This window comes from Pimephales promelas, chromosome 7 (assembly GCF_988280905.1).
Source record: "Pimephales promelas chromosome 7, fPimPro1.hap1.1, whole genome shotgun sequence".
NCBI classification, from domain to species: Eukaryota; Metazoa; Chordata; class Actinopteri; order Cypriniformes; family Leuciscidae; genus Pimephales; species Pimephales promelas.
The window spans coordinates 34,848,471-34,872,162 of NC_142775.1; the positions used below are offsets into that span (position 1 = coordinate 34,848,471).

At 35.1% G+C, this 23,692-nt stretch overlaps 1 protein-coding gene and 1 long non-coding RNA gene across 7 annotated transcripts in view; one reads left to right on the forward strand and one right to left on the reverse strand.

The window, feature by feature from the left end:
- pde1a (phosphodiesterase 1A, calmodulin-dependent) overlaps positions 1–23,692 on the forward strand; it is a 103,167-nt gene that overhangs the window by 40,651 nt on the left and 38,824 nt on the right. The window contains exon 1 of one of the 5 annotated variants that reach the window (XM_089133382.1): positions 11,892–12,149. The exons of the other annotated variants lie outside the window; for them this stretch is intronic. Coding sequence (XP_088989508.1) covers positions 12,097–12,149 — 53 coding nt within the window. The 5' untranslated portion in view covers positions 11,892–12,096. Of the gene's footprint in view, positions 1–11,891; positions 12,150–23,692 lie in introns of those variants that run through there. 5 annotated transcript variants of the gene reach the window in all.
- Positions 19,995–23,059, reverse strand: LOC148978381 (uncharacterized). 2 transcript variants are annotated; one of them, XR_016169332.1, is made up of 5 exons: positions 22,862–23,059; positions 22,375–22,468; positions 21,770–21,918; positions 21,228–21,320; positions 19,995–20,449 (listed from the first exon to the last, which is right to left on the reverse strand). It is a non-coding gene; the product is annotated as an uncharacterized LOC148978381 (long non-coding RNA). The 2 variants fall into 2 exon arrangements; XR_016169331.1 differs by lacking the exon at positions 22,375–22,468 and having other exon boundaries at positions 19,999–20,449; positions 22,862–23,048.

Genomic DNA, 23,692 nt, shown 5'->3' on the forward strand with positions numbered 1-23,692 from the left:
CAATACAGTTTGCTTGTGACTCGCAATGATTATGGCTAAGTCTATTAGTTATTTTAAACAGAATGAGCGTATAAGCGCAACTTTCAGTGTTTGAGCATTACTGTGTGTACTCTGAAACCAGCTAATGTGAGAAAGAAAATGTGACATATCTGCACAGTAGACATTCCAGACATTTCTGCATTGTGTCGTGTGGGCTTCTTGTCTCAGGCCTCGTACCACCTCTCCGGCATTTGCTAAAACATCCTGGTGATGTCTCCTGGCAACTGAGTGTTTCCTTTTCTCTGGATCTGTGTTCATTTCAAGCTGTCCAGAAATTGGCAGATATCAACAAACAGACCGGCATCCTGCAAGCAAAAAGGCTTTGGGTTGTTTTGTTGTGTTGCTTCATCTTGTTTTGGGAACGTGTAGCTTATTAATCTACTGTTGTTTCGGAGTTGCCCGAGAGAAGTGAACGTGCACATGCCAGAAGTGAGCGTATGTTTCTGCTTCTTGTCAGAAATAAGCCACACACACACACACACTCTTGCATGTGGTGAGAATGAATGCTGTGGTTTATTTTATCCACTTCCTCTGTATGTCTATGATTTACTTGGAAGCCATTTACTTTTGTCATTTGTGTGTTTCCTAAAGCAACAAAAGTATGTTTGGGATAGTGCACTTTTATTTAAAATTATGGTTCTGTCTTATTTTTACTCATCAAAATGAATGGTGATCACAGCTGTCTTTGTTCACAATCCACTTTCATTGTGGGGAAAAGAGCAGTTTGGACATTTAGCTTATAACTTCTCCCGCATGCAAAAAAGTCATTCACAATATTTTTTAGTCAAGCCTTTGTTTGCACTGACAGCAACTTGAAGCAAAGTGACAGAAAGTTATTTTCAATGAGATTTATCTGTCACATATATAATATAATATAGAAATTATTGATTATCACTCAAAAGTTTGGGGTCAGAAAGGCTTTGTTTTTCTAAAATAAATGTAAAAAAAGACAACAACAAGAAAGGATTGAATTGTTCAAAATTGACAGTAATGAAAGAAAATAAACTATTTCAAATAAATAAATGCTGTTCTTTTGAATGCTGTTCTCAACAAATATATCACTGTTTCCACAAAAAAATATATTAAACTGTTTTCATGACAAATGTTTCTTTAGCAAATCTGCATATTATAATGATTAAATAAATTAAATAAAATGTCATAAATGGTTGTTTTTTTTACTGTATTTTGGATCAAATAGATACAGTTTTGGTGAGAGACTTTTTTCAGAAACATAAAATAATCATAAGTAGCAATCTTATTGACCCCAAACCTTTTATTCTGCATACATAAAGTACATTTTTAGCTGCAAGAATGGCATCTTATTTTTGTCTTATTTGAGATCAGATTTTTAAAAAGCGTTGAAATGATTTGAGGGTTATCCCGCAGCATGAGCACCTTCACTACCAACGGCACACAGAGCTCCAGAGCTGAAACTGCAGTCAGTGAACAGGGCTTCAGCTGGCGGCTCAACAATTAGTTTAGTGGACTGGAATACCAGAGCGTGGCACCATATGTGCACCCTGTACGACGGTTATCTGCTGCATCCGTATTTAGAAGCTGTCCAGTCATCTGAGAAATTTTCTGAGAGCAGTTTAGACCATGATTTGTCCTTGCTTGATTAATCTCTCCCTCTCTTGTTCTTTTTTAATTTGTGTTTTTTACCTCTCTTAGTTTGTTTTATATTAACGTGATGTTGACTGTCTAAATAAGGCCGTCAGACTTGAAAATGAAAGCTCAGCAAAGCAATTAAAGGAGTAGTTCACTTTTAAAAAAAACTTTTGCTGATAATTGACTCACCCCCATGTCATCCAAGATGTCCATGTCTTTCTTTCTTCAGTCGAAAAGAAATTAAGGTTTTTGATGAAAACATTCCAGGATTTTCTCCATGTAATGGACTTCATTGGGAACCAAACAGTTCAAGGTCCAAATGAGAGTTTCAGTGCAGCTTCAAAGGGGTTTAAACGACACCAGGCAATGAATGAGGGTCTTATCTAGCGAAACGATCGGTCATTTAAAAAATAAATAAAAAAGTTTTAGTTTTATAAGCACAAATGCTCACCTGAAGATTTGTTCATTTTGATGAACGAGTTCGAACAGGAGAGTCACGAACGCGCATCACAGAACAGAGCAAGGCGACCATTTTAGCTTATAAAACTTAATTTATTAATTTATTTATTTATTTATTTTTGATGAGCCATTATCGCTTTATTTAGCCATTATCCCATTATTGATCATTTCACTTGATAAGACCCTTATTCATCGTCTGGAATCGTTTAAAGCCCTTTGAACAGTTTGCACTGAAACTGTCTTTTGGACCTTAAACCTTTTGGTTCCCATTGAAGTCCATTATATGGAGAAAAATCCTGGAATGTTTTCATCAAAAACCTTAATTTCTTTTCGACTGAAGAAAGAAAGACATGGACATCTTGGATGACATGGGGGTGAGTAAATTATCAGCAAAGTTTTTTTTTTTTAAAGTGAACTACTCCTTTAATATTTTCTTGCATTCAATCAATAAATGCTCGAGGCCTCTAATGGATTCGGCAAACAACCAAATCCTTGCTTTCTTAAAGAGACTTTGGAGCCATTTGTGTGCCATTGTAGAAGAATAAAGGAAGAACATTCACAAAACAATATCATCAATGCTATATCACTTCATGTTGAAAGCACCAATCAAAAATAGAAAATCAACAATCGCCTGCCTTGCAATCATTTTATAACTCATGTAAAGCTGCAAAGCACAAAAAGCTGGCTGTGAGTGATAAAAGAAACAGAAGTGAATAGAAAACAAAAACAAATTTATTCTCGATACGAGCACTATCCGCTCCACGCTCACATATGATGGTTGCTATAGCAACATGAATCACAGCGTGAGGCTATAAGGTTAAATTAGAACTGCTTTATCAGTTTTAGATTGGAACAAAACTGCTATGGTTGGCTCTGGAAACAAACAAACAAAGTCATTATTAACTCAATGCGACACATTTTGGATTCTTGTTATTTACGTGACATCATCTGAAATTGTCAGAGCTAAAAGAACGACTGGCTAGGTGGTACTGCAGTAATTTCAATGTCACTTACCCAACCTGATCGGCCGAGAAGAGAGAGAGAGAGAGAGAGATGAGAGAGATAAGAGAGTGTGAATTTACCCAACCCAGAGGAAAATTTTATTTCTCAAAGGTGTCTCGTTTAGAATATAATAGGGAATACACTGAAAAAAAATAATATGCTTTATCTAATCAATAAAATTGTGGCAACATATTACAAACAACATTATTAATTAAATTGTACAAATTAGAATTAATTAGAATGTTAATTTGATTAACTATTACTCAATTCTAATTTGTTCAATTTAATAAATAATATTACTTGTAATCTGTTGCCACAATTTTATTGATTAGATAAAGCATATTCATTTTTACAGTGTAGATCAAAAACAAATAATTCACTCACTCTCATACTGTCCCAAATCCGTATGACTTTCTTTCTTCTGTGGAACACAAAAGGCGAGTTTTTGAATAATACCCTGCAAGCAATTATCCTGAAGTCTGAAAATGCTCAAAAATGGCCGTCAAACAAAAAAAGCTGTGAACTACAAAAACTGGCATTTGACAATTGCAGCAGATTTTTGTGTTTTGTGATCAAATATTGACATCACTGCTGTCATATTTGATTTCAGCTACAGTGGATGAGAAGATTAATAGTGACAAATGACTTAAATTTCACATCATATGGCTTTAAAAAACTTTTAAAAATCAAACTTCAAAACAGTCAAATGGACTAAAATTAATTTCTTATTTTTAGAGGATAAAGTTCCCAGATATGTTTAATGTATGGCTGGGCAATGTATATATATATATATATATATATACATTATATGATATATATATATATATATATATATATATATATATATTCGGCGGATTCGGTGTATGATTGGTCAGATCGCCTGTCAATCAAACTCCATGCGAAGGGTCATTTGCAAAGTCTCTAAGATCAAAAAAAAAAATGTGCTTAAATTATATTATTATGTGTTTTCAAATTTAATAATTAACAGCTACATTTGTGTCATTTTTTTGATAAAAGATCATTAATTAAATGTTCAGTCAAAAGCAATTAAACACAGAAAAACACAACCTGAAAAGCCTTCACATCGTCCTTATGTTGTATTTAGTGTCACTTTGAATTGCATAAATGATTTTTATGCGTGTGCAGATTTTTTAATAAGAAGTTCCATGCTTACTTTAAATGTCACATCAATTCTCATAATATCATCATAAGGAATTTCATCAAAAGGGCTGTTACCACTAGCAACATACTCTTTAGTCTCATAATGGCACGAGCGATGTAAAAGGGTCCTGAGTGATGTTTTCCTCAGCCTCCTGCGGGGAATGACTCATGCTTCCCAAGGGCTTTCAGTCGGAGCTCAGTCTTAACAGAATGCGCCATATACAAACTAATTATCGGCACGTTAGCCTGCGTGTGCTAATTAATCCTACGCCTTGCTGTCTCAAACTCCTACTTTGTGTTCCACTGCCCCACTAGAACGATTCTGTCATTTATCTGCACAGCACAACATTGTTTCCATTCAGGTCACTTACAGAAATCATTGCAGGGCCATATGGCTCTGGAGAGCGAAGACCATTGAGATTTGTTGCACTGAATGATCTCACGTACCGTTTTTTTTTTTTCTGTAGCCACAGGAAAATGTAGTCACACTTTAGCAGTTTTGTGTGGGAGGTCACAAGCTTCTGCGATTATGACACATACTATGAAGTAGTGCAGAGAGAATTCTCCCAATAAATCACAAATGAGATTCAACGTCTCAATTGTTTCTCCTAGACTGTGTGGCAATCATTTGGAGAGTCTCTTGCTTTTTCTCCTGGGGGAAAAAAAAGTCCATAGTAATCTCGTGGTTCTCCTGTAGAGTTTTAGAAGAGATCTCAGTGATGTCTCAAACTGTGCTCACATTTGCTAAGATGCCTTGTGCAATCTTCAACAAGGCATCTCAATATGAACTCGTTGCATTTCACATCCAATCGTTTTAAAAACCAAAATCTGAGATATACAGTAACTAGTGGTGTGAAGTATTTGAGTTTATTTTATTTTATTTATAACAGGACAGTGTGCAGTTACATTGAAAAGATGGCTGCACCAGATTTAGCACTATGCTAATTTCCATCTGTAGTCCTACACAAACAAAATCACATGACAAGATAAAATTAAATAACAAAAACAATTAACATAGAAAAATTATGTAACAGTGATGGTTATTTTAATACAATATAAAAATACAATTTACTAGGACAGCACAGTATAGAAAGTGTAAAAAATAATAAAAATAATAAAATATATATAATAAAAAAATTACAAAATAAATAACAATAAAAAAAAATGTTTTGTTTTCTTTTTCCCTTCAATATTACATACAAAAACACAATACAATGTAAAAGCCATCAGATGGTACCCACCATATCATCCAATGGCCAAAACACCCGTGCCCTTAGTGTGAACAGGACTGTTGATCTAAAAGCCAGTCTTTAACTGCCCGTGAGAAGCTATAAAAATCAGCATTGTTCTTTAGATTGTCTGGTAGCCCATTCCATTCTTTGATGTAAATGTAGCCTAATTAATTATTGTACTTAAGTATCTTTTTGGCTACTTTGTAGTTTTACTGAGTGTCAAAGATATTAGCAACTTTTACTCTCTACTTGAGTACATTTTTAATAAATATATGTACATGTTACTCCCAATACATCTGTGATGAGTAATACAATTAGTTGTTGCATGTTGCATGGCACCAAACTTTTTCTGCAGTGGTTTATTTCTGCTACAAAATAAGTGATATCACCATCTACAGGGGCATTGAAGGAACTACATATTGTGTGTTTTGCCCTTTCCCATCCAAACTTGTCTACTCTACTCGAATGTGAGGTCATTAGCGGACCGTTGTGAATAACAGGTGTTTCATACAGTGTTGATTTGATTTAACCCTTGTGCTGCATTAGATTTTTAACACCGTTGAGTGCATTAAGGACCAAAAATGGCCACATATTAAACATTGCCTAAAATATTATATATTATTATTATTTTCCACTTTTACCAAGTTAAATCTTTTAACCAGCATCAGTCCTCATCATAACTACCAAAAATGTATTCAATTTCAGGATTTTAACCCTTTAATTACCAGTTTTGTTTGCGAAACCATCGATTTGTATAAGAGGAAAAAACACAAAAATTCAATTATTTTCAATAAACTAAATGCAAAGAGAAAACTTTAGATTTGGATTATCACAGTCCCACTTTGCAAAAAAAAAATCCCACTTAGCGCATTAGAGACCAAAAATGGCCACCTATTAAACATTGCCTATTGCCTAAAATAAGGTGCATTTCCACCCATAGGGAATAAATATGTAGTGACGTCATCTGGTGGAATACACTATATAATGCAAATATAATGCTTTTGCTTCAAAATGAAAGGATGTTTGTGCAAAAATCATGTTTCATGTATTACTGACAGCCTCGGATTTAAACAACGTTTTAATGGGTTTCAATGGGCCATTTTTGGTCTTTATGGTGCTGAGTGTTACTATTTGATCAACACAGTGTGTGTTATACAGATTTTGCAAAATGGGATCACATTTTTTACATGTATCCAAAAAGTCACAATTTTGCCAAATTTCATACCATTTGCATTAAAACAGCCAAAATGGTCAAAGAAATTAAACTGCAAAAGACCAAAAATGTCCCTAATGCAGCATAAGGGTTAAGTACATGACTGCAGCTGATGATGAGGCCAAAACCAACATGTCCAGGGGCCTGTACCATGATGGTAGTTGAACAAACTCAGGGTTGCAGGATTAGTTTCGAGTTGACAAAACCAAACCAATTCAACCAGGCTTTGTTGATACTATGATGCTGATCATCAACTTTCTCTGTCAACTCAGGCTTTGATCGTGAGTTTAGGTGTGACATCGGTAGCGAATAGCCAATCACATGCAGAGAAAGAGTGAAACTCATTCAAAACTCATGGAAATTAATTTCTCGCGAGAGAAGTAGCACATTTAAACAAGTTTACACAGCAAGAAGAAAATAGCCGTCTATGAAAGAGGACAACTAAATTAAGAAAGTCTCGTTACTGTACATCAGTGCAAGTAAAAGTTGTGAAGTTAGTTGATAAACGTATAGAGAGAATTGAACGTTTAAGCTCACATGTAGTCATTTTATAGCTTCATTTATTGGTTCTAAACCTATTAACTTTATATACGTATTCATTTAAAATCTGCGTAATAATAATAGATGAACTGAAATTGTACACGTGAGATCGTTTAAGGGTATAATAATTACAGAAATCATTTCTAAATCATACAAATTTGTTTACTAAAAGCCATGATTTTGTCTTTAAAAATCATTTGCTATGTAGTGACCTTTAATTTGGAGTAGAAACAGGTGGAGTGACTTTATCGTGTCAGACCCTTTGCTCACAGCTGATTGGTTCGAGTTCGTTTTGCAAACTCTTACCTGGAACATAACCTACCCTGGACCAGGTTGGCCGTGGAGTGTAAGTTATTATGGCGATGAACACTGCAAAAAGCCAAACCACTTTCATAGTGCCTAAACCCCATGTTATAGGCCCCAGGGCATTTCTTACACCAAATAAGTGTAAGAAATGTTAAGAGAAGTTAAAAGTTAACAACACGCCAATGCAATAAAATTGAGACGTCTCATACTACGTCTGTCTCTGAAAGTGAGATTATTGACACCTATTTAAGCTGTTTTAATTTGCAGCAGCAACATATTCAATAAAAAGTGCATTTGTATTGTGGAACAAATGTTGTTAATCATGAGGTGATGAAGGCACTTCAGGACTGGAATGTGGAGAAAGCAACAGCAGTTTGTTGCCATGGAGACCAAAAGTGCAACTTGTGGTTCAATGCATTTATTGAGCGTTCTTCCTGGAGTTAATCTAGATACACCAAGACTTACAAGACATAGACAACACCTTACAAGACAGAAATATAAATTTGAAGACTATAACGTGGAGTTATCAATCAACACTAATGCTTTGTTTGAAATCACCCCCTATACTCTCATTCACTATTCCCTACTCCACTTGAAGGAGTGAATGAAAATGAATGAGTAAGTTCGGATAATGAGTGCACCAGAAGGGTTATCACTTTGGCATAGTTTGTGCTTGCGGTTTAATAATCATTTGAAACATAGCAAACTGGCAGCTCCATTAGCAATGCAAAGATTTATCTATGGAAACTAGCATGTATAAACCTCAGTGTTGTAGTACTCGAGACTCGGACTCGTCTCGGACTCGGTCTCGAGACCATATTTTAATGGTCTTGGTCTTGTCATGGACTCGTGTCCATTTGGACTCGGAATTGACTCGTACTCGAACATTTTTTTTTTTAGGACTCGGACTAATTCCCGAGTCCACTCGAGTTCAATTAAAAATATTTTTCATTATTATTAATGTATGTTAATAAAATATTTCTTTAAATTGATTGACACATCCAGTGATTTGTGATTTTCTAGTGCACAACTGCGCATGACAAATTGTAATAAAATTACTTTTAAAGTCCCTGTGAAATCAAAATTGAACCTATTTACTTTGTTAGCGCATATTACAAGTCTTGTGGTGAACAATTAATCCGTGCAAGTGAATATATATTAAAAAAATGTTTTACCTTCGTAATCTTTAATCAAAATCTGAAAAGTTACTTCCGGTCTGGAACGGTTTCTTTTTCTGATGACGTAGGCTTCACAGTTTGGGTGGGGAAACGCTTAACCACTCCCCTCAAACCGTTAGTTTGCTATGAGCGAGAGATGGAGAGGAGGAGCGCTAGAGTAAAACCCTGCCCTCTGTTCAACTTCCGGTTCACGGGGACTTTAACACCACCTACTATGTGGCCTTTTTACCCTAAACTGATCATATTTTTTAAACTCTAAGTAAATTCAGTAAAAAAAAAAAAAAAAAAAAGAATTTCTCGAAGTAAATAAAAGTAAATTAGGTAATCAACCCTCACTGGTCTCGGTCTCGACTCGGACTCGACCGTCTCTGGTCTCGGTGTCGACTCGGACTCGACTCTCTATGGACTCGGTCTTGACTCGGACTCGAATCTCTCTGGTCTCGGTGTCGACTCGGACTCGAGTGAGGTGGTCTCGACTACAACACTGATAAACCTTAATTAAACAATTTAATAATCAATTAAATAGGAATTTATACCTGTATGATACGCTGCAACCACAATGGACCAGCGGTTTTTAACATGAATGGATGGATGATTCAGCTGTGGAAGCCATCTTTTGGTCAGACATAATTAAAAGGAATTAATTCGACTCTCACAGTGCATTATGGTTATTCTCTAGCCATTGGTTGTGCACTCGTTATTGCGGTGCATTGTGGGATTGAATGAGTGCACTCGATAATATCCACTATGTTTTTGGACACTACTACAAATGTCTGTCCCCCTTAAATAGTGTCTTATTTAAGTTTATAAGGTATGATTTCAGGCAGCCCAAGGCCTTGTGTCCACCAAAGCATTTTTTTTTCCCCGAGGCTAGCGTATTTATCCTTTTTTTTTCAGTGGGAGTGTGACGAGGTGCTGACAGTTGAAGGGCCTGTTCACACAGAACGTGTTTTTTCCATTCCAGTGCGTGCTAGTTTTCCATTGTTTTTCTATAGTTTTTCTTGTGCTCGTGTCGTGTGTCTCTTGCAGTGTCTCGCACATGAGAGACGTGTTTTTAAGATGCTGTGTCGAGTTAAGTCAAGTCAAGAATCTCAACTTTTGCACGTAGCACCACTCATCAATGTCAGTACCAAAACAGCGGACCAATCAGAAGCCCCCGGAGGCGGGGCAAGCATTGCCAGCTTCTGTTTAGGGTAGCAAGTTGTCATGGCAACTGTTTTATTTGACAGCAGCAAGAGCGATTGAAAAACATTCAACAGTATTTCAACGGCTCTGAGGCAATTAGCTTTAGCCCTTGAACAAGCAAATGGTGTTCCCCATATTTATTTCTGCGTCGGAGGATGAAGCGAACCCAACCAGATCTCTGTCCTATTGTTCTCTGAGCAGTGACACAGTTTGTATCTGTGTCTTGATAAAAATATGTGTCTTGATACTCCAGATAATACCTGATGATGTTAAGGGTAGAGTCATCTTGAAGAGAAAGGTTGAGGTTCTGTCGGTCACGGTGTGTGAAGTGTGAAAAGATCCTTTTGTGCAGTGGAAAGATTCTGTGATTGTTGAAGGTTCTTCACGGAACGCAATGCCAATAAATAACCTTTATTTTTAAGAGTGTAATAAGCCAGCACCGCTGTAGCTTTCATAAAGTTGTGCCTTAAAGGAGTAGTTCACTTTTTAAAAAACTTTTGCTGATAATTCACTCACCCCCATGTCATCCAAGATATCCACGTCTTTCTTTCTTCAGTCGAAAAGAAATTAAGGTTTTTGATGAAAACATTCCAGGATTTTCTCCATATAATTGACTTCAATGGGAACCAAACAGCTCAAGGTCCAAATGAGTGTTTCAGTGCAGCTTCAAAGGGCTTTAAACGACACCAGACGATGAATTAGGGTCTTATCTAGCGAAAAAAAAAAAATCGGTCATTTCAAAAATAAATAAAAAAGTTTAAGTTTTATAAGCACAAATGCTCAGCTCTGTTCTGTGATGAGCGTTCGTGACTCTCCTGTTCAAACTCGTTCATCAAAATGAACAAATCTTTTTTCGAGTCATGACTCGAAGGGTCATAGATAAGACCCTTATTCGTCATCTGGTGTCATTTAAAGCCCTTTGAAGCTGCACTTAAACTCTGATTTGGACCTTGAACCGTTTGGTTCCCATTGAAGTCCATTATATGGAGAAAATCCTAGAACGTTTTCATCGAAAACCTTAATTTCTTTTCGACTGAAGAAAGAAAGACGTGGACATCTTGGATGACATGGGGGTGAGTAAATTATCAGCAAATTTTTTAAAAAAGTTTAATCCTCCTTTAAGTTTAATTTTCAAGTAGCCTATTTTGAACAGTTGAACGAGAACGCAAAGATATGAATTTATTCTCTTTTTGACGCGTCTACATCTATATCCACGCCGTAAGTCTCTGAGATTGACATCCTCTTGTATATCCTAACGGTCAAGGCATCTTTTCTCCGCGCCACTCCAGCTATGAAGAGCCATGTCCCTTTTGATTAAAGCATTAGAGCCTCCCCTGAAGAGGTCATATCTTTCTTCTCCTCTTATCATTTTATGTTCTCCCCGAGGTCCACTTATAATGTTAGCAACGTTTTTACCCTGCCAAAAACAGTCAGTATTTAGTTTTCCATGACAATTTTCCACTCTCTCCCTGACCGTGTCCTAACCGGTCCGTGATGCAACAAGCTTCAAATCAGTTTGTCTTTCCACATGAAGATAACATTTCCCAATAAAAATCACGGTTGTGAGACGTAAATGTGTTTTTTTTTTGTGTGTGTATGTTCAGAATGAATTCATCTGACACCAGACAAGTTGTAGAAGCTCAGAAATAAGCGGTTTTGCCAGTGTTTTGAGGTTAAACGTTACATTTGCGAAAGATGAAGGAAAGTCAGATTCAACATGACACGCACACCTCGCTCTGAATCGCATAACTTTGTCCACACATCACACTAAACACAAGCCAGATTGTGATATAATTACTGTTTTCTGACATGGGACCAGCCCCCTTTTTGACCAGACCCTGTGTCCGCCAATGTTAATTTGCGTGCTCGACAGCTTTTCTGGAAGGGAGAGTGGCTGTATAAGGGAGAGGAGGCAGACGTTTTCGCATGTGGGACAGAGAGATAAAAGCCACCGTGAAGAGTTCAACTCTGGTGCAGGGTGCCTGGCTCTCTCTCCAAGTTTGCCGTTTGGTGTTTTCTGTGATGTGGCCTCCGTGGCCTTTTGCACTGGGCCGTCAGTGAGAAAGAAAGAAGAGAGGGAGGCTGGATCGGGCAGAGCGCAAACAGCGATGTGAGGAGCAGCTGGGGACAGTCTGACTGAAGCCTCACACACTCCCTTGACTCGTGCTCTTAAATGGATGAATATGTGACCATCAAAAGAAAGCTTCTCCATAGACCCATCTTCAGGTAAGGGATTCAGCTGTGGCTTCCTCGCTCCGGTTAAATGTGTACTTTTGCGATTAAGTTTGTCTTGAAACTCTGTTTTCGAAGTTGCAAAGTTGTAACTTTGAAGAAAGCGATTTAGCATATATGTTTCTTAAAGAGCGATGGGATCAAATGGAGAACTCTGCTTGTTTGTAGATGTTTCATCTGAGAAATGTCTCTTCTTGAGTTTCAAAAGAGATTTTGTCAATAAACCAATCGATGGACAATACAAGTCTAATTTATTTGAGCTATCCATAATTTTATACTCTTGCTGTACAACAACAATTTTCCCATTAAGTGCAGGAGAAACATCTGAGACTAAGGCGAAAACAAACAAAACTGAGTTCTTTGGAGCAAATAGTGCATCGAAAGTGTGACTTTGATTCTCAGGGGCACTTTCAACCTTATCTGCTTTTACTCTGTAATCAGCCACAGTGTGTTTCAAAGGAATGGAAGCAAAATACCCTTCGCTAAATGTCCCCGTCTAATGTGGTTACATAGACATTAGAGGCAGAACATTAAGCTGTGGTTCATTGCATTGCTCTGTTATTTCAAGCAGGTTGTTAATCCTTTTTTTTTTTGCATGTAAAATGGAAGCAGATGTGCAACAGGTTCTTTTGCATACTTTTTGTCAGGCACATCAGTTTAGCGGTCTTAAGACGGGTTTACATTTTTTGCGTTCTTGAGGATTAGGAGATACTGGCTTTGTTCCAAACCTGGCAAGCTACCTGTGTACAACTGATATACATAACCCACACAAGTGAATGATTTGAAACTCATTCTCGACATAGACAGCAAATAGTCATTCAAATAGCATTTCTCACACAAAGCTCAATTGATTTCAGCAGTGGTGGACAGTAAAAAAGTGCTTTTACAAGAGTGTTTTGATTTTAGGAAACTTTGACTTTTACTATACATTCCAAAGCATTTCTTATCATCTTATGTCGCTAGTAACCACACTCAATGTATATTTTTTCAACACATCCCATATTTTTTTTAAATATCGGCCTAACCAAATGGTTGAGATGTCACTTAATGGTACTAAATGTTACCGGAATACACATACTTTTTCATTGCCCGTCATAATTTATGATCAAAACCTTTTCTAATCTTGACAAAAACACATCGTAAGAAAGGTCTGAGTCTCAAGGTTCCATATTTTATAACATAAGTGGTATTTGGACAGAAATTTATTAATTTGTTACAGAATGCATACAATTAAATTCATTTTTGGAATTATGCCTAAATAAAATCTCATGACTTCAAATTTGGAACACAACTTGGTTAGATATATGGCTTTGATTTTATAGTAATTTTATAGAAAAAAAATATTTTGTAAAATATATATTTTATATAAAAGAAAAAAATATGTAGTACAGTATATTTGATTTAATGTAAATTTAAAATTTCCATAACTTTTTCATACTTTTATTTTTTTAAGTGCTTTTACTTCAGCAATAATCTGCTGAGTGTTTCCTTTAAAACAAGACTTATAGGTCTTTATTCCAAAGCATACTTAAATTACAACCAAGTTTTAATGTGCATTGTAATGTCCATTCTCAATAAGGAGGGTGACAATTAACCATAACGGATGTGCCAAATCAACCGTTTGGTTGAGCAAGTTTTTGAAAAATGATTAAAAATATACGTTTTTTCATAGCACCAAGTAACATCATTTTGTAAAGTTAAGGCTCTTACAGTGTATGTAAAAAAATGATGCTTAGCTTGCAAAATTTTACCAAAAACAGTTCACATGGCTGGGGTGATGTATTTTTTTTCTGATATCCATGTTAGAAGAAGTGTTGTGACAAGTGCTGTTGATTGACACTGTGAAATATAGTTAACTTTCTAGGCATAAAATACCACAACCAGATGGTAGAGATGGCTCAATCAGTTTGAGTTACGTTAGGTTCTCCTCTCAATAAAATATAGTGACTCAAAATGTGCTCAACCGTTTGGTTGAAGTCAGTTAAATTAGTATTTAAAATTGCAAAATTAATAAACATTCATCAATCAGTACTTTTTACCTTTAATACTTAATAATCTTCTAAAAAGTTCAAAAGGAGTATTTCAAACTTTTATTGGAGTAAAATTTAATAAAGTAATAATAAAGTAGTTTTTTTTGGCAACATGTTGCTAAGCTAATTTTTGTTATTGAATGAATTACAAATATGTTTACATTTAACGTTTTCTCTGCTTTTTCCACCATCTTGAATGGATTTATTACTGAGCTTGTTGTAGTGCAATTAGACTGCCTTCATTTGATGTTGCCTATAGAATTTGAAGAGTTGACAAAACTTTTTGTGTCAATATGCCTATTATGATGCCTATTTATTTATTTATTTATTAATAATTTTTTTGTGTTTTTGTCATTTTTATTTAGCTTTAAATTTAAATTGTAGTTTTAGCTGTTTTAATCCTTCACCTTTTTGTTAATGATAAAAACATATGCTACTACGCAGCACTCAACTGGTTTTGGAACAGATCTACTGATTTTGCATGAGGGACTTTCTGAGTTCTTGGCTTTTCAAATATCCTGCATGGGATGTGTGTGTGTGTGTGTGTGTGTGTGTGTGTGTGTGTGTGTGTGTGTGTGTGTGTGTGACTCTTGTTATCTCTTGGGGGTTTCATGGTATGTTTTTTACCTCTGATGTTCCCCTTGAGGTTCCCGTCCTTGCTAACTCCAATAACAGCCTTCATGGGAATAGCAGATTTTAACTTGCAGACAAGGCTCTGAAAATGAGTCTTACTCTACCATTTGTTTGCAGTGAGTAACATCTAATTGTGCAGTTTTACATGGCATCTGCAGTCCATCACATGGACAGCTTTAAAGAGCTAACATTTACTATCAAACAGACCAAATGAATCAGTGTGATTCAACCAACCATCATCTCTTTTGTTTCATTTCTCTGCTGAATTTTGGCATAACTTAATGGTTATGCTAAAGGACTAGTACACAAAATGTCACTCTCGACGTTCTTCTGTGAAACTAAAGAAGTATGTGTTGCTTTTTTCCAATCCAATTTTCCAATTTTTTCCATCTTAAAATATGTCAGTGCCATTGTTTTGTCTCAAGATGTACACCAATAATGATTTCTTTAGGCACGTTTATGAAAGCTACTTAAATGCCCTAATTGAACTAAGGCCTAATCCTGGCTTAATCTAAGCCCTGTATGAAACCAAGTCTACATGATTTATGGTAGCTTTGTATTATAAATATATAAGCAATTGTTTTATCTCCTACATGACCTTCATTATCTTTTCATGCCGATTTTTCAGTTTTATCTTCGTGAATAAGCAAGAAGAGTGTTTTGGGAAGAGTGAAGGGAGCTGTCTTATAGAGACTGACAACTAATTAGTAAAGTATGAAACAGAACCTATCAGATTGCATTTTTTGCAGATACTATCAAGTTGTCAAGGGAAAACAATGGAGTATTTCACATTTTTCAGAGCTGACATCTTACTCTTGCAAGCTAATAGAAGTTCATAACAAAGCACAGAGGACGTCAATTGAATTACTACTAACATTTGAGATTAGCTAGTGGGAAAAAAAATCCCCTATAAGAGCAAATATTTGATTATGTATAGTTGGAATGTAGGACTGAATAGCCTGCGTGGTATGGCTTTGAATACTGAAGATCGTGAGTGATTTTGGTTATGAAACCTGCATGAAATTTGTTTGTAACACAAAACAGCTGGCAGTCTTCTTGAAAGGGGGCACACACACTATATAACCTTAGTATAAAAATATGCCGTTTTTAAAGTATGATGTGTTAAACTATAGTGGGGTGGTGATGGCGTAGTGGATAAGACCCATGCCTTTGGTGTGAGAGACCCGGGTTCGAATCCACTGTTAGACAGCAGAGTCCCTGAGCAAAACACTTAAAGGGATACTCCACTTTTTTGGGAAATGGGCTCATTTTACCACTCCCACAGAGTTAAAAAGTTGTGTTTTACCGTTTTCGAATGTATTCAGCCATTTTTTTTTATATATTTAGAAGAATATCAGTAACCAGACAGTTTCTGGTCTCATTGACTTCCATAGTATATTTTTTCCTACTATGGAAGTCAATGAGACCAGAAACTGTCTGGTTACTAATATTCTTCTAAATATCGGAAAATCGGCTGAATGGATTTGAAAATGGTAAAACTCAACAGTTTAACTCTGGGGGAGTGGTAAAATGAGCCCATTTCCAAAAAAAGTGGAGTATCCCTTTAACCCCTAGTTGCTCCAGGGGCGTGCGAATTCTGACATAGCAATTGTAAGTCGATTTGTTTGGATAAAATTATCAGCTAAATAAATAAATAAATGTAAAATTATATAACTAACATTAAAGACATTTACAATGTAAAAAAAAAATATATTTTTATCTCAAATAAATGATGTTCTTTTGGTCTTTATATTCATCAAAGAATTCAGAAAAAAAAAATCTATCATGGTTATTATTGCTCTTAATAATAATAAAAGTTTCTTGAGCAGCAAATCAGCATATTAGAATGATTTTTAAAGGATCATGTGACACTGACGACTGGAGTAATGATGCTGCATTCCAAAATAATAATATTTCACAATATTACTGTATTTTTGATCAAATAAATGCTGCCTTGGTGAGCAGAATTGATATATTTCAAAAGCATAAAACATCTTACAAAACCCCAAACTTTTGAATGGTAGTGTATTAATATAAATATTAAAAATAGCAACTGTAGAATGCACTTGATAAAACATTCAGTTTACCTTAAAGCCAAACCGTGCAGAATGTATGAGCCGAAGAGTAGATTTTTACTTTCATAAATTATGCACACTTGTTGCCTGAAACCACTGTGAATCATCAGCCTGTTAGGCCTCTGTATCTTTTACTTTTTAAATCAACACGGTCTTTGCCAGAAGTGATTATAATGTTGAATTCCTTTGAGCTTTTTATACGTATAAGAATGTAGATTGTGCTAATTTGTCCTATGAGACTTGGATGCAATCTGTATCACATGACTCATCTCTAATAAGGTTTGCATACCAGAATCAGTCCTCTATAATATGTGTTTTGCGAACAAACAGTATATCTGATGTCTGTCACTATGGAATAAGTCAGCACAGATTTCAGAGAAAATCTTGGCCCATAGTTCCTCATCATAGCCAGCAACATTTACGAAGTTAATGAAAAATATGTCAGTCATAGCCTTGCCTTATTAACCCACAGGCACATATTATGTATCCCTCTTCCAGGACATTTAGCTCTCAAACCATTGACCTTACGAACACGTCCCCTGACATCTCTCTCTTGTTTTTAAAAGAAACTTGTTTTTTTTTTAAGCATAATGTCCCTAAAAATACAGACTGCAAATAACATTTCAGAATAAAACGTTAAAAAACAGAGGCTTATTTCCATTTGATTTACTCATATAAAAATATCTTGTCATAAAATTATAAACTGATGGATTAATCTGGTAAATGTATGAGGCAGTCACCATGCCTTTGACCAATTAACTTCTAAACTAGTTACACATCAAAGGTAAACTAATCAGACAGTGTATTAATATGATGAGCTGGGTGAAATAATTGCATTTATCAAATTGCTTTAGTATGTATTGTTCTCTATTCTGAGTAGGAGATGAGAAGGACACTTGTAAAGTAATGAATGGAAGAAAAAAATGCAGCACTCTTGCCTGTCAGTTAAAAGAGCCAATAGCCTATTAGAGCCAATTGAGAAATAGAGTTTCTCAGCAAATTGTGACACCCACATCCTTCTACTCTGAGTCTGAATAGTAACTTGTTTCTAAAGTTTTTCCTTTCTACTAAGATGCCTTCATGGTTGGTTTTTGAAAGTGGTATAGATGTGTCCTTCTCTGCCTATGATATTCCACAATTCTTTATGTGTGGTTTAAAGGTTGGTTGAAAATAGCCTATATAAATGCTTTCAGAAGGAGCTGTTGAAAGCAGCAAATACTATATATTTGCTCGGTTATCTCTAAAGCTCACTTGCATTTATTCTAGATCATTTGACTTGATGTTTTGGTGCCTTTGGAAGCCGGTCGGGAGAGCTCTGCTGGTGGCGGATGTAATGGAAGCATGTTTACGCAGTGTAAATGAAACAAGACGGGTGAATTTCCTGAATTTAAGTAGTTTAGGTGTTGTTATTGTTCAAGCGACTGTAGCGATGTCTACCTCCATGACCTTGGACTTGTTCATAAGTTGAATAGATGAGTGTTAAATTCACTTAATATTGTGAACACAGATGAAAGTATTGATAAACCAGAGATTAGACCAGGCCGATTATTGGACTGATATATAATTATCAGAAGTCTGTTCCCCCTTGTATTAATTCCCAAATCTATTGACACCCTTTTTCTGTTTTCAAATATTTTTGAGTGAATTTGGGGTAAATATTGTGTAAAAAGATTTATCCATAAAATATTTAGACACTTAGCTCACACTTAAAAATGGAATTGGATTAAATAATAAACACAAATGGCAGCCATTTTTGTGATGACTTTTAACCATTCATTTTTAATCCACTAAAATATCAAGGCTAATTTTAGTGGGTGTGCTTGTGCTATTTTCTTTTAAAATGCCACTTGGTTTTTTCATGCAATGCCATTTTTATCTCTGTCATAAGTGTCCAAATGCTATTTAGAGCAACTGTTTTTTTTTTTGGTAACCACACAAGAATGTTATAGAAATGTTCCATGTAGGTATGTAGGTTATTTTAGGTTCCATTTTTATAATGTAAGGAGAACATTCCGGGAACGTTCCCCTAACCATAAGGAAAAGTTCTAGGAACGTTCTGGGAACCACAAACTAATGTTCCCGGAACGTTCCCATAATCTAAATTTGCATATGGGTGCCTGCAGAACAAGACATAAACGATTAGTTATACATTGTTGCACCACAGGCCCCGCCTACTGACATTCAGTCACTTAACAGCTGACATTTGCTTACATTGGATGTGAGTATTGTGTCAAATGTAAATAAAACCCATTATAATCAAAGATGCTGTCTACACTGGATACTGGATACTGTATACAGATACGTGTTCAGTTCACACTGAAAAACCTAATAAGTTGATTTAACTCAATTGATTTGAGTAAACTCGTTCCCTCAATTTAATTGAGTAATGGGGTCTCCCAAAACTTGTATATTTAAGTTTACTTAACTTGGTAGTTATGTAGACTTGACTTAAATTGTTTAGTTCACCAAACTTGACGATTATTTAATACACTTAAACAATAAAGTTCACTTAACTTAGTGTTAATATCAATTGTACTTGTATATTTAAGTAAACTCAACATGAAAATGTTACTGTAATATTATTTTAAAATATTAAAGCTATTATTTTTGACTGTAAGCTGTATGCACACTGCACTAACATAAAACAATGAACAACATATTGATCTTTTGAGTCTTTATTGACCAAAATTTCAAATGGAAATGAGTCTCACACTGTACATAACTTTAAATGTGGCAACAGTATCTAACATTAAGTAGTGCAATATCAATTGTACAACTCTGATCACTTACAAAATACACTTAAGTCTCAGATTTTTGTAAATGTACTGAACATTTACACGTAATGTACATTCTTTTAACATTTTACTGGTTTAAGCTTTATGCAATCACAGCAAAATAAGTAAAGCATACTGACCATAGTCACTGTCTTTGACCAAATATTTGCACAATATTACAGTACAAACTATACTGTAATTGAACACACTGTAGAGGTATTGTTACCAACAATGGTACTGTACTAAACTGACTAATGCACATTAATTTTAGAGCATTTCACAATTTAAATCCATTTTCCCTCACAAAACATTGTCAGAAATATTAAAGTCTTAAAGTGGCATTTTTTTTAAACAAATATTTTCTGGGTCACAAAACTGAAGAGGTAGTAAAAATGGTACCAATACATGGTATATATATCCTGCAAATCATTTGTAGAACATTCTCAGAGTGGTGTTAAAGTCTCAAAGTGAAGTTTTTTTTTTTTTTTTTTTTTTTACAAAAAGCTGGTTTGCCAGAGACTGCAATTTAGGCTTGAGAGAATATTGTCCCATTGACATTAACACACGCTGGATGAAATCAAACGTGTTGCCAAGTGATTTGGGGTAATTCAGTTCAAGTTCGTAGATCAGACCGAAGAGGAGACACATAGCCTGTGGGAGGTCCTGCATTTTATTATTCCAATTGTAGAAGTTAAATACAAGGAATTGGGGGGCTGAAGGTCAGTGTCCTCAAATAAGATGCCCACTGGCACATTAAGGATGGAGTTGCGATGATCAGACACCTAGTGTAAAAACAGACATAAATAGAGTATTACGATCAGGAATCAAATGTTTATAAATTGATGTTTATCAGAACGTGCACTAGATTTATTAAAAACACACATAGCACTAACCTTAATCCCAAATTATATGGACAAGTACGCATTTGACTTTATGAAAATGTACATGTTTCCAGCAAAGACAATACTTTTTTTTTTTTTAAGTATGCAGTATAAATTACATTTATTAATTTGAAGAACTGGCTACATTTGTATTTTAAAGGAATAGAACTGGCTACATTTGTATTTTAAAGGAATAGTTCACCCAAACATGATAATGCACTCAATCTCAGGCCATTAAATATATAGAGTTGTTGTTTTGTTTTTTCATCTGAAAAGATTTGGAGAACTGTAGCATCACATCACTTGCTCCCAAATTGATCCTCTGTAGCGAATGGGTGTTGTAAGTAAGAGTCGAAAGAGCAAACGTGTGGATTAATTGTGGATTATTGTGATGTTTTTATCAGCTGTTTGAACAAGTTTGAGCATCTGTTTGCTAAAGAGGATCAATTTGTGAGCTGGTGATGTAATGCTGAAGTTCTCCAAATCTTTTCAGATGAAGAAACAAACTCTTCTTCATCTTGAATAATCTGAAGGTGAGAACATTTCCTGCAAATTTAATTTTTTCGGGAAACTATTGCTTTAAAATCAACATGATTTTCAAATGCTTGACAAATGCTTAGACTAATGGGAGCACAGGTGGTTGTTTTAATGTTAACACGTGAAGAACAGATGCACTTACTAAACATGACTTGAAGAAAGAGTCACCATCATCTCCAAGCATGATAGGTAGTCCTTGAATCACAAGGGTTAGGACCTCCGTTGGCTGGGCTAACTTTGGAGGAAAACACAAAATTCCATTAATGCCAACAACTAATCAATATATTTGAAGAACTTTTGTAAGAATATACGATTAAATGAATGCTCTTAAATATATAGATATAGTTCCCCCAAAATGAAATTTCTGTCATCATTTAGTCGCCCTCAAGTTATTCCAAACCTGTACATTTCTTTGCTCAGTTAAATACAAAGGAAGAATACATTTTGAAGAATGTTTGTAACCAAGCAGTTTTGGGCCAACATTGCAAAAATAACAATACTAAGAACACCAATTGTACCCAAAATTGTTCAATTACAAACATTCTTCAAAATATCTTCCTTTGTGTTCAGCGTTAACAAAGAAATGTATACAGGTTTGGAACAACTTGAGGGTGAGTAAAAGTTATCCTTTAAGTTATCTTAAATAAGACAAAACCTTGTTTATTATTATTAACCATTACTAACCTTTATTTGATTCAAAAAGTTAGCCAAGTAACCGTTACTGACCAGGAGTCCCCCTTTTGGCTTAAAAAAGGTCCATGAACCGTGGACTATATCTATCAAGGTTCTCGTAGAAATCCTGCTTTAGGTTTTTTGCCAGCAATTCTGTTGAACTGGGGAGATAAGAGCAGATCACATAATCACATTAGCGTGCACATTGAAATGCTTTATAATTAGGAAACAAATGTAGAGGCTAAGAAATATTTTTAACACGTTAAAGGAATAGACCACTCAAAAGTGAAAATGATCATAGCCTATTCATGCTCAAACAGTTGTGTGCATGGCTTTCTTTGTTCTGCTGAAAACGAAAAGTAAAATTTTTAATGTTTGTAACCAAAAGTTGCTAGTTCGCATTGACTTGATACTATACTAGTATTTTCCATATGACTAAATCGCTGTAATTATTGGTGACAAGCGTGACGCTAATTTTACAATCTACGAATTATTCGTTCAAGACTCGTTGCTATAGTAACAAATGTTCTTACAACTTGTGATAGATACTTTACGTTTTACAAGTCAAAATCAGAAATGTATCATGAAAATATTTGCAAGTTACTGGTAAAACTGACCTTTGCCCGGGAAAAATTACCCACATGGTCTGTGCATAGCTGCCATGTTCTTTCTTGCACAGAAAAAAAGATCGTCGAATATGTAGCTATCTCACTAGTAAAATAAGAAAATAAGCAGTTGACATTTCAATAATCATACTATCACAAAGTCATGAAGAAAATACTGTTAATTAATGTCGAGATTGTCAAAAGATTGACCAGAAAAAAAACATCACAAAGTTGACTGGTCTCAAATAACGTTAACGTTAGTTAACTATGTTCTTTTTCCGAGAAATACACGATTACACAATTAAACTAATAAATTAAAGAATCGTTTGATATCGCAGTTATCATATCATCACATAAAACGTGTTGGAAAAGTTTGACCAGGAACTAATTAACGTTATGGCTGCGTTCTCTTTTATTAACCGTGCAAGGATTTAAATAAACATATTTCTGAGTTAAAAAGTCATACAAAATAACTTTATATCTTAATAATTGTACTTACCGAGAATGTTACACAAAGAATAACTCCCGTCCCGTCTTCACATTTGAACTGGTGTCAGCAACTGACGAGACGATGCGAAAATCACCAATTTTGTAATCCACCAATCAGCGCATTAGTTCTCTTGTTGCCATGCAGAACTGCTTGCGTGACAAATCGCATCAGAGGAAGATCAGAGAGAGACGTTTTAAACCTTTGAAATTAATTTGATTTAACGTTCAACATAATGTGTCGTCGCTGTATTTCTGTTATTTTTTTTTATTTTTTTTTTTATTGTGACTTGGTTGTTGGCTGATGTGAGGAACTCTTTCATGCATTTTGGCACGTGGCAAATATGTGCACGTGAAATGTATGAAAATTGTGCAACCCCCAGTATTACAAAAGCACTTGAATATGGGTAATAAAGTTTATTTGTCAAGTTTAAAGTATCAGTTTTTTTTTTAAATAAACATCAGTTTATTTCCAGTACGATCAATAATTGTAAAATGAAAGCCATTTGTTTACTGGTAAAATAAGAATGACACCTTGCACTTGAAAGAAAGCATGAATGAATGTATCATCATTTCACAGTTAAGACATTTTTGAAAATGACCTTTTGTAAGGTTTAATCATTATTTTGAGTTCACAGCACTTGAAATCTTAAGTTTTCGTATTTTGAAGGTAAATAAGTTATTTGAACTTATATTTTTGAGTGACAGGGCCAAAATGCAACATTTTAAGTAATGTTTAGTCAAGTACACTTGATTGTTTAAGTAAAGACAACATTAGGGTTTACAGTGCACTAAAATGCTCCACTTGGACAAATGGAAGAGTAAAAGACGTTTGATTTTACAC